This window comes from Syzygium oleosum, unplaced genomic scaffold (assembly GCF_021117445.2).
Source record: "Syzygium oleosum isolate NSW1041296 unplaced genomic scaffold, Sole_v2.1 Sole_v2.01, whole genome shotgun sequence".
In the NCBI taxonomy this organism is placed as follows: Eukaryota; Viridiplantae; Streptophyta; class Magnoliopsida; order Myrtales; family Myrtaceae; genus Syzygium; species Syzygium oleosum.
Window position 1 is genome coordinate 34,258,289 of NW_026607485.1, and position 14,716 is coordinate 34,273,004.

At 43.0% G+C, this 14,716-nt stretch overlaps 3 protein-coding genes and 1 pseudogene across 3 annotated transcripts; 2 read left to right on the forward strand and 2 right to left on the reverse strand.

Moving 5' to 3' along the window:
* Positions 1–80: 80 nt before the first annotated feature.
* On the forward strand, positions 81–866 carry LOC115681883 (protein METHYLENE BLUE SENSITIVITY 1). The gene has a single exon (XM_030605986.2). It carries the CDS (start codon positions 192–194, stop codon positions 501–503), a length of 312 nt encoding a protein of 103 aa, XP_030461846.1. The 5' UTR covers positions 81–191; the 3' UTR covers positions 504–866.
* Positions 867–1,687: 821 nt separating this feature from the next.
* LOC115678817 (seipin-1) lies at positions 1,688–4,397 on the forward strand. Its single transcript, XM_030602264.2, has 3 exons — positions 1,688–1,900; positions 2,919–3,494; positions 3,620–4,397. Exons 1-3 carry the CDS (start codon positions 1,688–1,690, stop codon positions 4,337–4,339), a joined length of 1,509 nt encoding a protein of 502 aa, XP_030458124.2. The 3' UTR covers positions 4,340–4,397.
* A 1,249-nt stretch (positions 4,398–5,646) lies between these two features.
* LOC115680555 (auxin efflux carrier component 2-like) lies at positions 5,647–8,412 on the reverse strand. Its single transcript, XM_056311293.1, has 6 exons — positions 7,083–8,412; positions 6,577–6,787; positions 6,367–6,452; positions 6,122–6,279; positions 5,952–6,028; positions 5,647–5,867 (listed from the first exon to the last, which is right to left on the reverse strand). The coding sequence occupies exons 1-6, from the start codon at positions 8,389–8,391 to the stop codon at positions 5,798–5,800; spliced, it is 1,911 nt and encodes a 636-aa protein (XP_056167268.1). The 5' UTR covers positions 8,392–8,412; the 3' UTR covers positions 5,647–5,797.
* Positions 8,413–11,863: 3,451 nt separating this feature from the next.
* On the reverse strand, positions 11,864–14,493 carry LOC115680566 (auxin efflux carrier component 2-like; annotated as a pseudogene).
* Between the last annotated feature and the right edge of the window lie 223 nt (positions 14,494–14,716).

Genomic DNA, 14,716 nt, shown 5'->3' on the forward strand with positions numbered 1-14,716 from the left:
TTGATCAACCTCTTTTAGCACCCACCATGGATAAGAAGAGACCCTTCTCCCTCTTCCTATATATATATATATGCAGACTCTCTCTCTTTGCGCGTCAATCTCTCTCTCTCTCTCTCTCTCTCTCTATATCATTGCGATTGCCCAAATTCGTCAAATTAGGGTTTTGTCTTGTGCCCCGCCATCGATCGCCAATGACCGGCAAGGCGAAGCCGAAGAAGCACACGGCCAAGGAGATCGCGGCCAAGGTCGACGCCGCCACCACCAACCGGGGCGGCGGCAAGGCCGGGCTGGCGGACAGGTCGGGGGTGGAGAAGGGCGGCCACGCCAAGTACGAGTGCCCCAACTGCAAGACCACCGCCCCGGACCTCAAGTCCATGCAGATCCACCACGACGCCCGCCACCCCAAGATCCCCTTCGACGAGTCCAAGCTCATCAACCTCCACGCCACCATCGGCGACTCCTCCAAGGGCCGCCCCGGCGTCCGAGGTAGTCACAAGAAGTGATCGGAGCGAGCTCGCCCGAGGGGGTGGGTGACGGCGGCTCCTCCGCCGAGCGCCGCCTCCCCCCCGCCGGTCACGTGCTCCTCCTCCGTCTTTTATCGTTAGTCTTGGTGTCGGATTCGATGGTGTAATGGTAGCTCGATGAGGGAAGCTTGTGGGTGGGTGGGTTGGGTTGGGTAGGGTGTGGGGGAAGGTGGAGGGGGAGGGGGAGAAAGGGGGGGGGGTTTGATGGGTCCGTCTTTTGAACGCTGTCTTCTTTGGCTAAGTTTGATGTATATTGTATGTCTCTCGGACTATGATGTCTTAGAATTCGCCTATCATCAATGATCGAGATGGACTTTCCTTGTCTTAGTTGTTACATCCTTATATGCTGTCGACGATGTCCTTCCGAATTCTGTTTATTGATCTGTGGTGATCTGATACTATGTGGGTGTGTGTGTTGTGGCTTATTTTCATTCTGAAAAGTGGGTTGCGGGTACTGTTAGATTCGATGCGATTGTTCAGCGTCGATAGTCTCGTGTTATCTAAATTAAAGATGGCCGATCCGTCGAGAAAGTGTTTCGAGTAAGAGTAATACCAGATGACGAGTGGAAATATAATTGATCGAGTGATGGAGTGATGGGGTTAAAGTTAATACCGGATGAACTCTTTTACAGATAATCAATCAAGTGATGGCGTTATTTGAATTGGTATCGTTTACTGCTGTTACTGCTTAGAAACTGCATCAATTTGCCGACTTGATCACTAGTAGATACTATGCCAACACTAGATGTTGCTTGAATATGTACTCCTTATGTGTGGGCTAGATGAATGAGGACCAGGATTTTTGTTCTTGTAAGTTGGTAGCCATGTGTATATTACGAGGGAACCGGAAAAATCTCTCATCCTGCATGCAATCTTTTCTTTTTGCTGTCTTATATGTCTTCCTTAATTGAACTTTGATGCTAGGACGTAGCTGTCATCAACTGATTTGTAGATTCAACTTCTTCTTGCACGTCTTGGAGTGGATTGACCTTGAGCTCTATATCATACGAGGAATATGTTCTGCTTGATCCTCTGTTTTCCCTATGTGGAGACGATCAAGATGCAGTTTGATGGTCTTCCTAGCTTAAGTCTGATCCTTACACGTAGTGTTGTGAAGGCTGGCCGGTGGTATTTATCTGTGCTAGGGTGATAGCGGAGTGATAATGGGGAAAATGCACTGGCCTGTTCTTGAGTGTGGCGGCAGTAAGCGAGTCATAGTTTTAGTTTGGTTGTCGATTTTTTGCTACCTGTCAATTGACGAGGTTGATGAATATGCTTGTGACATGCATGGCAAAGGGGAAAAATTTATATTACCTAAATATGAAGTCTTGATATGTGAAATGTTTTCAGATGTGGAAACAGTGGTTGATCTTGAGGTTCTCACAGGCTACTAGCGGTCCTTAAGAAAGGCGAAAGTTTAAAAATCACACCATTGAGAAGTTATCTATCTTTGTATGGATCTTTCACTCTGTCTGCATTGTTATGAGCTGATCACAGCGAATTCACAATCAATACCAAGATGAAGGATCTAAGCAAAAAGCTTAAATGCAGTGGCATTGTTATGAACTGATCACTTTTTTCTACTGTTTGGCTTTTCTCTCCCTCATGTACTGGGAATTCTCGGCTGAGTTGTGTGGGCAAGTCTCGATGGCTATGATGTTAAAGCGGGAATCTCCTCGTGGCCTCTGAATGCCTTTCCTTTGACAAAAGGGCGAAAAGCTGGGACAGTGTGGAGCATCTTCTCTTTCCTCTAGGTGCACATGTGCTGTGACTCAGGTAATGTCGTCCGAGAGTGTTAGATCTGACCATTCCTGACAAGAGCATAGGCCTAGAGATAACATTAAAGAGGACTATAATCAATCATTGGGTCATAAAGGCAAAAGGATGCGGCCACTTGAGAAAGGCTTGATTTCTGACTGTTGATAAACGCTCTCTCCCTTGAAGCACAACTAGGTGGAAGGTATAGCCGGAAAGTGTCGTCTGCAAAGAACTATAATTTGATTTGCTTGTGATTGTGTAACCCAATGGACTGCAATGTTTGAGGGAGTCTGCTTCAGTTATAATTGGACGACGGTTGCTTTTTAATTTCTAAGTTGGCGGTGGGCACACTGTTTCCATGACCAAATTGACTATATGAGCAAGGCGTCTAAATTTGAAGTTGAGACCTTTTCGTAATTATACCGGAAAAGAGTATGAGGCAACATGTTCCAATTGATGAGTATGATGAAAACCAGGAGAAATGTTGGTCAGCAGCAAGGGGCAGATGTCAGCTTATAACTCTTCCGAACCACCACGTTGCTCAGTCTCCCCTGTATCTTGCCATGCATTCGCATCCCCAACTGACCACCCCTCCCTCCCTCCCTCTCTCTCTGTCTCTCTCTCTCTCTCTCATAGACAAACACAGAGCTCATATGTGAAACGCCACCACCGCCACCACCACCGGAATCCTCCTCCTCCCACTGGTTCACAAGACTCCTGTTCCTGCAAGCAGAGCTCATATACAAGTGCATCGTCTCCCTCTTGTCCCCAATCTTGTCCCTCCTCTCCTTGGCCTCCGACTCTTACCACCGGGCCGAGGAGGCCAAGGACTCCGTCGAGTCCGCCGTTCACCGAGTCCCCTCCGACCTCTGCCTCCTCCTCAAGAGGCTCGGCCTCGGCTTCATCGCCTCCACCTATGTCTGCATGGTCTTGTCTCTGCTCATGGCTCTGTCTGTGATGGTGGGCGGGGGGTTGGTGAGGATGTGGGTGGAGGAGCCTGTGTTCGTGACACAAAGGTTGTATCTCGATTACACTCGTCTCCATCCCCAGGCTATCTTCTCCTTCTGTGGCGGTGTTGATGGTGGGGTTGGTCTGTGTGAAGGGTTTCACCAGAAGAAGCATGCGGGCATTCCTGTGGGTCACACATTTTCCGTCTCTCTGTTGCTCTTGATGCCAGAGTCTGACTATAATTGCCACATTGGTGTTTTTCAGGTATCTGCATCGTGTTTCTCTCAGGTTCTATCATCTCTTTCTTTGTTATATTTTACTTGATGTCGATCAAGTATGAATGAATTAGTTTCCAATGGTATAGTGGCCAATCATCAGGTTTCTCACAGGTAACTGCAGAGTTGCTATCAGTGAATGGGGAAGTGATTGCAAGGTCGAGTCAGCCATGCATGCTGCGATTCAGAAGCCTCCCAGTGAGGCTCATGAGGACACTCGTGCTGGGCATACCTCTGTTGCTCGGAGTCTCAGCAGAGACCCAGAAGATCAAAGTTGAGGCCCTTAAGCACAAGGAGCCAAGGCATCCCAGGACAGCGGCCATCAGGATCACCCTGATCCCGAGGGCCAGGACTTCATCGCCACCGCAGGTGTACGAGGCCCAGATCACGATGCACTCACAGCTGCCGTGGGCGAAAGAGGTGGTCCGTAACTGGAGATGGAGCTTCTGCGTGTGGGCATCCCTCTGCACATACATCGCGCTTCTGCTCGCCCTCCTCTGCTGCAGCAAAACCCTGGTTCTGCCGTCGGGGTCAGCAACGGGGGTCTCCCCCACGGAGCACGATGGCGAGTCCGAGATGGATGCGAAGAAGAGCAATCACGGCGCGAGGAAAGAAGAGGCGAGAGTAGGGGACGATGGAGAGGTTGCGGAGCTGTTGAGGAAGTGGCAGCAGAGCAGAGGGAAGAGGAAGGCCAGGTTTGCTTCAGAATTTAGAGGTGGCGAAGGTGAAGAAGGTTCATCAGCAGCGTCCAGCAGGAATGTCACTAGAGAAGACACGAGTGCAAGCATCGAAGAAGATGAGGTTGGGGATTCAGAGTCTGTATGCTTGAGCTAGAGCTTCTTCATGCATATTATTGTGACCTGATCTAATCAAATACAAGTGCTTTTAGTTATGTCGTGATCCATATTTCAAAGTTCGGATTAAACACAAGGCATGTGTTTTTTTTTTTTTTTTTTTTTTTCTGTCGGGGTATCGATATTGGCAATTCCTAAACTTTTTCTCAACGTGCAATCTCATTTCCTTCCGAGTATTTTTTGTTCGATTTAGTAGCTGAACGTTTAGAGTCGGACTCGATATCGTCTTTCCGTCGGCTGCCATGAAATTCGACTTAAACAATATGCAAATCGAAGCACTTTCCAAGCTTATTGAACCCAAGAGCCAAGATTCAGATCCCAAATCGTCCGGTTGCAATGGGGAGAAAAGTAAGGTAGACTGAGTTTGCTTCACAATGAAAACCGGAGCAAGTGCTCAACCTCAAACCTGGGGTTCGGTGGCCTGGGTGGTGGCTAAACCTGTTAAACGGATGAGTCGGGTCGGGTCATAAATTGTCTGATCCAACTTGACCCATTTAACCCGTTGATGACCCATTTATCGCAAGGCAAAAATCTTGATCCATACTCGATCCGATCCATTTAATTAAATCTAGGAAAGCATATTTCTGATAATTATTTTAAAAAATTGTATTGCTAAAACATCTCCATGCATTATAAATCCATAAAAAAAAATTGAGGTTCCGTTTGTTTCCCGGAAAATATAACATTTCTGAAAAATATTTTTAGGAAAATGACAATATTTTCCGATATTTGGCTGAAATCTGGAAATGAATTGGAAAATATTTTCCGCCGTTTGGTATGAAAAATCACATTTTCCTCTGCGCACTCATTTAAATATTTTATTTTTTATTTTTTTAAAAAACCATATTTTAATTATTTTTTTTCTTTTCCTTTTTCTTTCTTTTTATTTTTTCTTCTTCCCCGCCGGTGGCCGGCCACAGGCGAGGGATGAGTTCGGGCTCGCCAGAAAATGACCTAGAATCGCTTATAAAAATAAATGAACGAAAAATTTTCATTACCCGCAAAAATGTTCCGATATAAATTGATGTTGATAATGAAAACATTTTTCATTGACAAATTATTTCAAGCAATATAAGCGATCATTTTTGTGAAATATTTTCCAAATTATTCATTTTTCGCAAAACAAATGGAGCCTAAGTCTTGTGATTCTCATTGTTCATCCCGCGCGTCAAAAGCATAGTTGGTAATGGGGCCGAAAATCTTATAGAGGGACAAAATCTATAGTTGATTTTTTGTTGTTAGTAATGCGTAAAAGAGAACAACATAATAAATCAATCTGAAACATAAAAGGATAAAGACGTTCAGTGCACTAGAATTTCAATCAAAATTTAATTAAACATATCAGACACATGTTTTTTCCCAAAATATTATGAAGACATCATCTTCAACCATTTTCTTCTTTGCTCTGCATGGAGCTTAATTCACTCAAGCTTTCATACTAGATCGCTGCAAGAACCGCATAATAGAGCAATGCCACTGGCAATGATATCAGTATTCCCAAGATAACCCTGCATATCATGACATGCACCTAAATGTTAGCATACAAACAAGCTAATCGATTGACACGAACAGTAATTGGAGAATATACTTACGAAACACTCATTATATCGGCATGTACTTTGTATTCGTTAGCAAATACAAATGGAATAACCGCTGCCGGAAGGGCGGCCTGCAATTTACAAGAACCGTGATGTTTCAAAGCTTTTCAGATGCCTACATCTAATACAAGAATGTCATTTCATTGACTTATAACTTAGTTTACCTGTACGATTGATATACGCAAAAGATGGCCACGAATACCCAGCGCAACCGAAGTAGCTGCAGCCACAAGTGGTCCTACTATGAACCTCAAGGCCATGGCTAATGTTGCTAATGGATATCCACAAGGTATCAATTTCGGCTGCGTTCCCATGAATAAACCTGTTTGCTTGAGTACATGAGTGTAAAGTCATCCATATAGGGACAGCATCAATCACAAATGATTGAATGTGTGTACTGTGTAACTACCTAGACTGAACATTGCCATTCCAAGACCTGTATCCGAGAGTATTTGTAACGACCCTTTGACGATCAGAGGCATTTCGAGGTGCAACCTGCAATTAGGAAGGAAGGACAAGTGAATTCTTGATCATATTTTCCAAATGGTCGAGGTTTCGAATGCAAAAAACCCCCGAATTCTGCCACAAGTTCAGACTTTGAGAGGGAGAGACAGCATACTTGAATGAAAGCAGAGACCACGCAAGACCCAATATACTGGCGTATACGTTAGGGTTTCGAATGAGCTTCCTCCAGACCATCAATACAACGAGTCTTGTCATCACGCTCATTGAAGGCAACCCACGCTCAGTATTCACTGCATTCCCGTTATCAATCATCTCAGATGCATTCTCTGCATGTTCATTCAATGCTTCTCGAAAATTTTGACCGCCTGCATTAGATGCCATACATATATTGATTATACTCAAGATGGACTCAAATATACTCCAACAGAAAAAGAAATAAAAAGATAAAGAAAGCAATCATCAAATACGATTGGGAAGCATTTGATGATGTGATGGCTTCACGTTCCAAATCATAAAACATTTCTTGCGCGATCCTCAACAATTGTTGATGCGATGTGCCAGAATCTTTTGGGGTCTGAACACTCTCCTAGTAACAAACTTTGGATGCCACGTAATTTGTGAGTTATGACTAGTGAGGGGATGCTAAGGTTATGAAAGAACCTTTAAAAGTAGCTGTTTCCTCTTGAATACCAAGATCAGAAGAACCATGTGCGATACTAGAGCCGGCATGTCTCGACTTGCGTGCACTCGAGCCCCAATCATACATGTGAAGCCCCTTAGCAGGCACTGCACTGAAGTTACTATCAGCGAACATCATTGGTACTGCGCTGATAGATGTTATAAAATTCGGGTGAGAAGGCTGGTGCAATGGAAATGGGAAGCTGTTTATCGACTCGCTGCTCTGATTCCTTCCCCTATAACTTCTCTTGCCAACACGAGTGGTTCCTACATCAACAATCCAATCAGCTTTTGCATTTGCTGATTTTGAATCATGTAAGGAAAATGCAGCCTCTTTACTCCCATTAAATTCGTGCTTTTGGCTTCCATAATTACCGTCCGGTTTATTGAGGCTTGATGTTCTTGACCAAGACTGCAATGAATAAATCTCTACCCCTGACAGGTTTGATGCACGTGGGCTTGTTGTTACGGAACTCAATTGTTCGAGGGATTTACGGAGTGTGGACTCCATAGATGAAGTGGAGGATCTCCTGACCATTACGTGGACCTTGCCATTATCATCTATCTCGGCCTCCACCTCTAATGATTCATGACCATTGAGCGAAACAACATCAGGATCGACCCTGATGGAGGTTATTGCCGGAGAGCAATCAGGAAAGTGTTCGTTGAACAGGATCATTGCACCTCTATATTCAAGCAAGATTAGCAAGAGGGTATACCATATTAAAACCTGCAGGACCACTATTTGAACCATCAGACTACTTGAGGGATCTCCGTACATTGCCTGGAGTAGAGGAATGCCTATGATCAAGGTGTTTGGAAGGGTGGAGAGGGAGAAGAAAGATATCACCCACTCAAGGCTCGTATTTCGGCTGAAGATTACCCACAGTACAAGAAGGGCTAGAATCACCACTTTCTGGAGAGTGTCAGCTCCAAGAAAGCGATAATTCATGTCATAGAAGTCACAAGATGTGATCACATGGAAGGAAAGGACAGGGACAGCGAAAGTGGCCACGTATCGGTTGATGCCGGCGCACTGTTGTGGGGTGAAGATCTTCCAAAACCGAACAGAGGCATAGGCTAAGATCATGGCCACGTACAAGGGCACGATCGCTGCAACAATCTTGTAAATGTCCTTACCAGAGAGCATGGTTTTTTCAGAGAAAAGGAATAAAGGGCAATGAATAGAAAAATTGAAAAGGAAAAAGGTGGGTTTTGATTGACAATGCTGTTGAGAACTTTGAGTTGGAAGAGAAGGATAGAGAGAGATGAATCGATCATCCTTGTCCATATATGACAACTACCCGGTTGAACTGAGTGAATAGTCCCCTGTTTCTTCTCTTCAGTTCAGATTGCATTCTTAAATAGGTGGATCATGCCTGAATATTTATTTCTCAAAGAGGATTACATCATAAATATGATAGATCCTAATTGTTTATGAAAAGTGCAATCTTACGTCGACACCCTCTCAACATATGACTGAACGGCAACATTTACTGATCCAATCTTTGAGTCACTCCTGACGTCTATTTTGACTAATCCTTGCTCATCAGCCACTCAAGATGCTGAGTCTCGCATTCACAACTCAAACAAGACTCCAAAAGGGGAAAGAAAAAAAAAGAGGAAGGAAAGAAAAGCTTGATTGTAATATATGGGCCATAAAATAACCCATTATTTTATAAGTCCAAAGCCTAGCCCATTTTCTTCCTCCTCCAGTAAATCGTGCATTGGAAGCTTAAAGAAAGGAAAGAAGAAGCAGAACGCGGCAGAGCTTAAACCAGAAGTAAGAGGAGCTCGATCGTGGAGAAGAGAGGAAAAGGGGAAACAGAGGGAGAGAAGAAAATTTCCGCACGTTCACAATCCGAACGTCCTGACAAGTTGAATCAACTACGAATCGCAACGCTTGGTGAGTAATCAAGCCAATTATTTGTTTAATTGGAGTAATTTTCGGGTTAGGGCTCAAATTTCGGAGTTAGGTGAAATTCAAGCCGCGTAGTTTGATTTTTGAGTCGTTGAGCTATATATATATAGAATTGGTAGTTTAAGGTGTCGTGGAGCCGTGGAATTTTACGGAACTCGATTTGGACTTACGATTTGCCTGAAACGAAATTTTGAAGTTGAGCGCACGTGGTGAACAGTGCGCGACCAGCAATTTTCATGCTGATTTTCGTCGCTTTTTGGCCCGAGTTTGGGTCGGCCAAGCTAGGGTTCTTGTAGTTCTTTGAATGGGCTTTCTTTTGACTATAAGCTCGCTTGAAACGTGATTCGAAGAAAAGAGTTTTGGCACAACTAAATTTCGCGCTCAAGCTCCTTGTTGCGGAAGGTTTTTGATAATTGCTTTGGACAAGCGATTTGTGGGCGCCTTTGACTTGTTTCGTTAGCGATTCAGCATCGTTTAGCCGTTTCGTAGTTATCGTAGTATTTTATTTAGTTTTGAGGTCGATTCTCGTTTAATTGTTAGGATTACGAGATCGTCGGTTCGAGTGAGCATTGTTGTTTGGTTTTGGGGCAGTCCCAGGTGAGTGGTACTATTTCTTCCATGAATTTACAAACTCATGTCTTGAAAATGGTAGAGTTTTACTATAGTATGAGTTATTAAGAGCATATTTCTTACATAAATTGGATCGAACTTTTACTATATTTTTAGTCGATTGAAAAGGAATTTAGAATATTTTATGAAGTGGTCTAAAAAGACCAATTGTAAATGTTTTGGTTAAATGTTTAGTGAAAGGAATTTCCAAAAGTAGTTCGTATTGATTATAAAATGTTTTATGAAATGCATTTTAATTGATAAATGGAATTGTGGAAGGTTATGTGATTTGGTTTGTAAAATTGGTTTATGAAATAACTTTCTGGTGTTGATTGTGCGTTGTTGGAGAGATGTTTTGGTTGATATGGCTCATATCCCTATGACGAGAACCCATTGAGGGGGGAGTATGCATACTGTCAGGACGTACTTCTGGGCCGAACCGCCGGCTATATAGGTGGTAGACCTAGCCAAGGGGGTAAACTTGGTCGCCGTTGTCACGGCGTTAAACGTGACTATAGTTCGATGATGAGCATAAGATTAGTTGATGGAATGGACCATCTACGTGTGATTGATGAGATTAATCAATGGAATAGACCTTTAATGGTTGTTTGTTATTGTTGAGTAAGTTTTGATAGCTGATCTTGTACGTATAGAGTTTTGTTGGAAAGTTATCATACATTTTCGATAGTTTACATATATTGTATATTGAATTTGAGATGGTGAAATTGATATCATTTTATAACGATGCATAGTGATTGTTTGATCCGCTTGGAAGAAATGTATTATTCACTAGGCCATGGTAGCTCATTCCATTAATCTTTCGTGTTTTTCAGATTTTTCGATTATTGGCCGATAATTCGAGAGCGCTTTTGATGGGGACTTTTGGAAATTGATTTTTTTTTTATAAGGTTTGAGGCTTTGTCCTTTAAGAGGAAGGACGGCCGTGTCACTACCCCTATTCTTGTAGGATTTGGGACGTGACATTGATACAGTCCTGTAGACAGGCCAAGTTGTCCAGACGATATTCCAATGTTTACACCCTAAATGGGGTTTCCTCTTTTTCCCTCTCTTTCTGTCAAAGCGTAAGAAAGGGAAGAGAGCAATTTCTACGGTTAGAATACAGACTCACTTCATGCGCTTTGAAGACCCTATTCGACTTTGCCTTTGAAGAAGTTCAATGCTTGCTTGCTGGCATTCTGTCAATTGTTCATGGTGTCAATGATATCCCCCTCTCTTGCGATTTGCAAATTTGGAGGCTTGATTGATTACCGAGACAAGCACAAGATTATCCGATCGGATGACGTAGAAAAACACGGGGGTCAATTTGAGCCTTCGCCCTTTTTTTTTTCTCTAATTCAAAAGTGCGACTTCCTTTGGTCTCTTTTCTTTGATTCTTCAATTATTCTGGCAAAAACTTCTCACTAGTGGATTGGGAAGGTATCATGCATAAGGATTTTCCCTGTATAGAGGTTAAGTTTTTGCCATAAGATCGCTAAGCAATGGTATCGAATATTGGGTGCTTGAGAGGATTATAAATGTGAACTACTGGTCACAACCACATTAAGTCATATGATTCTCGTTGTTTGTCCCGTGCATCGAAAGCATAGTTGGTGATGGGACCAAAAATCTTATAGAGGGACAAAATGTGTAGTTGATTTTTTTTTTTTTTATGACCCGGGAACCGCCGTATAGCCGACAGCCGGCGACGTAAACCCGGGGTGACGCTAGCGCAGGACCCACCACCACGGCGCCACACTTAAGAATCCCTGACGACTAGGCTGGGATTCTAACTCCCCACCTTTCGTGAGGGGCAGAGAGCGCGAACCAACACAGCCGCTGCGGGCGGTGGTTGTAGTTGATTTTTTGTTGTTAGTAATGCGTAAAAGAGCACAACATAATAAATCAATCCGAAACATAAAAGGATAGAGATGTTCATTGCACCAGAATTTCAATCAAAATATAATAAAGCATATCAGACGCATGTTTTCCCTAAAATATTTGATCATCAAAAAGCGCGTAACTTTGAAACAAGATTTATCATTCATTACTTTATATAAATTTGGACACCCTAAGATGTGCTTGAAATTATCGCGCATAAATTCCCAACCATTTCTTATATATAGAAAACACATTGTATAGAATTTTTCTCCTAATACTTGTAGCTAGTAAAGTATTTGACATCTACGGTATGAAGTTCGCTGTTCTTGCATTACTAAATCTAGAAATGTTATGACATGCAAGATACATCTTCACCCCATAAACGAAAGAAGTACGTAGAAACTTGTATAACGCAGACTAACAACACTGAGAGTGGCCAAATGAGTATCTCTGTTTACAGTCTGAGAACTAATAGCTTATTATGAAGACATCATCTTCGACCATCTCCTTCTTTGCTCTGCATGGAGCTTAATTCACTCAAGCTTTGATACTAGAACGCTGCAAGAACCGCATAATAGAGCAATGCCACCGGTATTCCAAAGATAACCCTGCATATCATGACATACACCTTAATGTTAGCCTACGACAAGCTAATCGATTGACACGAACAGTAATTGGAGAATAAACTTACGAAATACTCATCATATCGGTATGTACTTTGCTAGCAAATACAAATGGAATAATCGATGCCGGAAGGGTGGCCTGCAATTTACAAGAACTGTGATGTTTCAAAGCTTTTCAGATGCCTGCATATAATACAAGAATGTCACTTAATTAACAGTAACTTACTTTACCTGTACAATCGATATACGTAAAAGATCGCCACGAAGACCCAGCGCAGCGGAAGTAGCTGCAGCCACTAGAGGTCCTACTATGCACCTCAAGGCCATGGCTAATGTCGCTAACGAACATCCACAAGGCATCAATTTCGGCTGCGATCCCATGAATAAACCTGTTTGCTCAAGTACGTTAGTGTGAAGTCATCCATACAGGGAGAGCATCAATCACAGATGATTGAATGTGTGTACGGTATAAGTACCTAGACTGAACATTGCCATTCCGAGACTTGTATCCGAGAGTATTTGTACTGACCCTTTGACAATCAGAGGCAAATGGAGGTGCAACCTGCAATTAGGAAGGAAGGACAAGTGAATTCTTGATTATATTTTCCAAATAATCAAGGTTCTGAATGCAAAAAATCCCGAATTCTGCCACAAGTTTAGACTTTGAGAGGGAGAGACAGCATACTTGAATGAAAGTAGAGACCAAGCAAGACCGAATATACTGGCGTATAAGTTAGGGTTTCGAATGAGCTTCCTCCAAACCATCAATACAATGAATCTTGTCATCACACTTATTGGAGGTGTCCCAAGCTCAGTATTCACTGCATTCCTTTCTTTATAACTTATCTCAGATGTATTCTCTGCATGTTCATTCAATCTTGCTCGAAAATTTTGACTGCCTGCATTAGATGCCATACATATATTGATTATACTCAAGATGGACTCGATTATACTCTTGACAGAGAGAGAATAAAAAAGATATAAAAAGCAAGCATCAAATACGACTGCGAAGCATTTGATGATGTGATGGCTTCACTTTCCAAATCATAAAACATTTCTTGCACAATCCTAAACCATTGTTAATGCGATGCAACAGAATCTGTTGGGCTCTCAATGCTCTCCTTGAAACACACTTTGGATGCCACGTAATTTGTGAGTTATGACTAGTGAAGGGGATGTTAAGGTTTTAAAAGAACCTGCAAAAGTAGCTGTTTCCTCTTGAACACCAAGATCAAAAGAACAATGTGCGACCCTAGAACCGGCGTGTCTCGACTTGTCTGCACTCGAGCCCCAAGCAAACATGTGAAGCCCCTTAGTAGACACTGCACTGGAGTTAATTACTGTCATTGAACATCATTGGCACCTTGCTGGTGGACGTCATAAAAATCGGGTGAGAAGGCTGGTGCAATGGAAACGGGAAGCCACTTGTCAACTTGCTGCTCTGATTCCTTCCCCTATAACTTCTCTTGCCAATACGAGTGGTTTCTGCATCAATAATCCGATCAGCTTCTGCATTTGCTGATTTTGAACCATGTAAGGAAAATGCAGCCTCTGCACTCCCACCAAATTCGTGTTCATGGCTTTCATAATGACCATCCGGTTTATTAAGGCTTGATGTTCTTGACCAAGACCGCAATGAACAAATCTCTACCCTTGACAGGTTTGATGCACATGAGGTTGTTGTTACGGAACTCAATTGTTCAAAGGATTTATTGAGTGTGGACTCCATAGATGCAGCGGGGGATCTCCTGACCCCTACGTGGTCCTTACCATTATCATCTGTCTCGGTCTTCGCCCCTAATGATTCACGACCATTGGGCGAAACAACATCAGGATCAACCCTGATGGAGGTTATGGCCCGAGAGCAATCGGGCAAGTGTTCATTGACTAGGATTATTGCACCTCTATATTCAAACAAGATAAGCAAGAGGGGAAACCAGAATAAAACCTGCAGGACCACTATTTGAACCATCAGACTACTTGAGGAATCTCCGTACATGGCCTGGAGGAGAGGAATGCCTATGATCAGAGTGTTTGGAAGGGTGGAGAGGGAGAAGAAAGATATCACCCACTCGAGGCTCCCATTTTGACTAAAGATTGACCACAGTACAAGAGAGGCTAGAATCACCACTTTCTGGAGAGTGTCAGCTCCAAGAAAGCGATAATTCATGTTGTAGAAGTTGCAAGTTGCGATCACATGAAGGAAAGGACGGGGACAGCGAAAGTGGCCATGTAATTGTTGATGCCGGCGCACTGTTGTGGGGTGAAGATCTTCCAAAACCGAACAGAGGGCTAAGATCATGGCCACGTACAAGGGCGTGATCGCTGCAACGATCTTGTAAACATCTTGACCAGAGAGCATGGTTTTTTCAGAGAAAAGGACTAAAGGGCAGTGAACAGAAAAACTTAAAACGACAAAAGGTGAATTTTGATTGACAAAACTGTTTGAAATTTTTGAGGTGGAAGAGAAGGAAGCAAAGAGAGGTGAATCAATCATCCCTGTCGATATATGAGGAGGACTGAGGAGAGCCCCCTATTTCCTCTCTTCCGTTCAGATTGCATTCTTGAATAAGTAAATCATCCCT

Excerpts from the sequence above, each read along its gene's own strand:
- LOC115681883 (XM_030605986.2), top strand. The coding sequence starts at position 192 with ATGACCGGCAAGGCGAAGCCGAAGAAGCACACGGCCAAGGAGATCGCG.
- LOC115678817 (XM_030602264.2), top strand. The coding sequence starts at position 1,688 with ATGGGGAAAATGCACTGGCCTGTTCTTGAGTGTGGCGGCAGTAAGCGA. Across the intron at positions 1,901-2,918 it reads AAACAGTGGTTGATCTTGAG|ACAAACACAGAGCTCATATG; the intron begins GTTCTCACAGGC and ends TCTCTCTCATAG. Across the intron at positions 3,495-3,619 it reads GCCACATTGGTGTTTTTCAG|GTAACTGCAGAGTTGCTATC; the intron begins GTATCTGCATCG and ends GGTTTCTCACAG.
- LOC115680555 (XM_056311293.1), bottom strand. The coding sequence starts at position 8,391 with ATGGACAAGGATGATCGATTCATCTCTCTCTATCCTTCTCTTCCAACT. Across the intron at positions 6,280-6,366 it reads AATGGCAATGTTCAGTCTAG|GTTTATTCATGGGAACGCAG; the intron begins GTAGTTACACAG and ends TCAAGCAAACAG. Across the intron at positions 5,868-5,951 it reads GCCGATATAATGAGTGTTTC|GGTTATCTTGGGAATACTGA; the intron begins GTAAGTATATTC and ends CATGATATGCAG.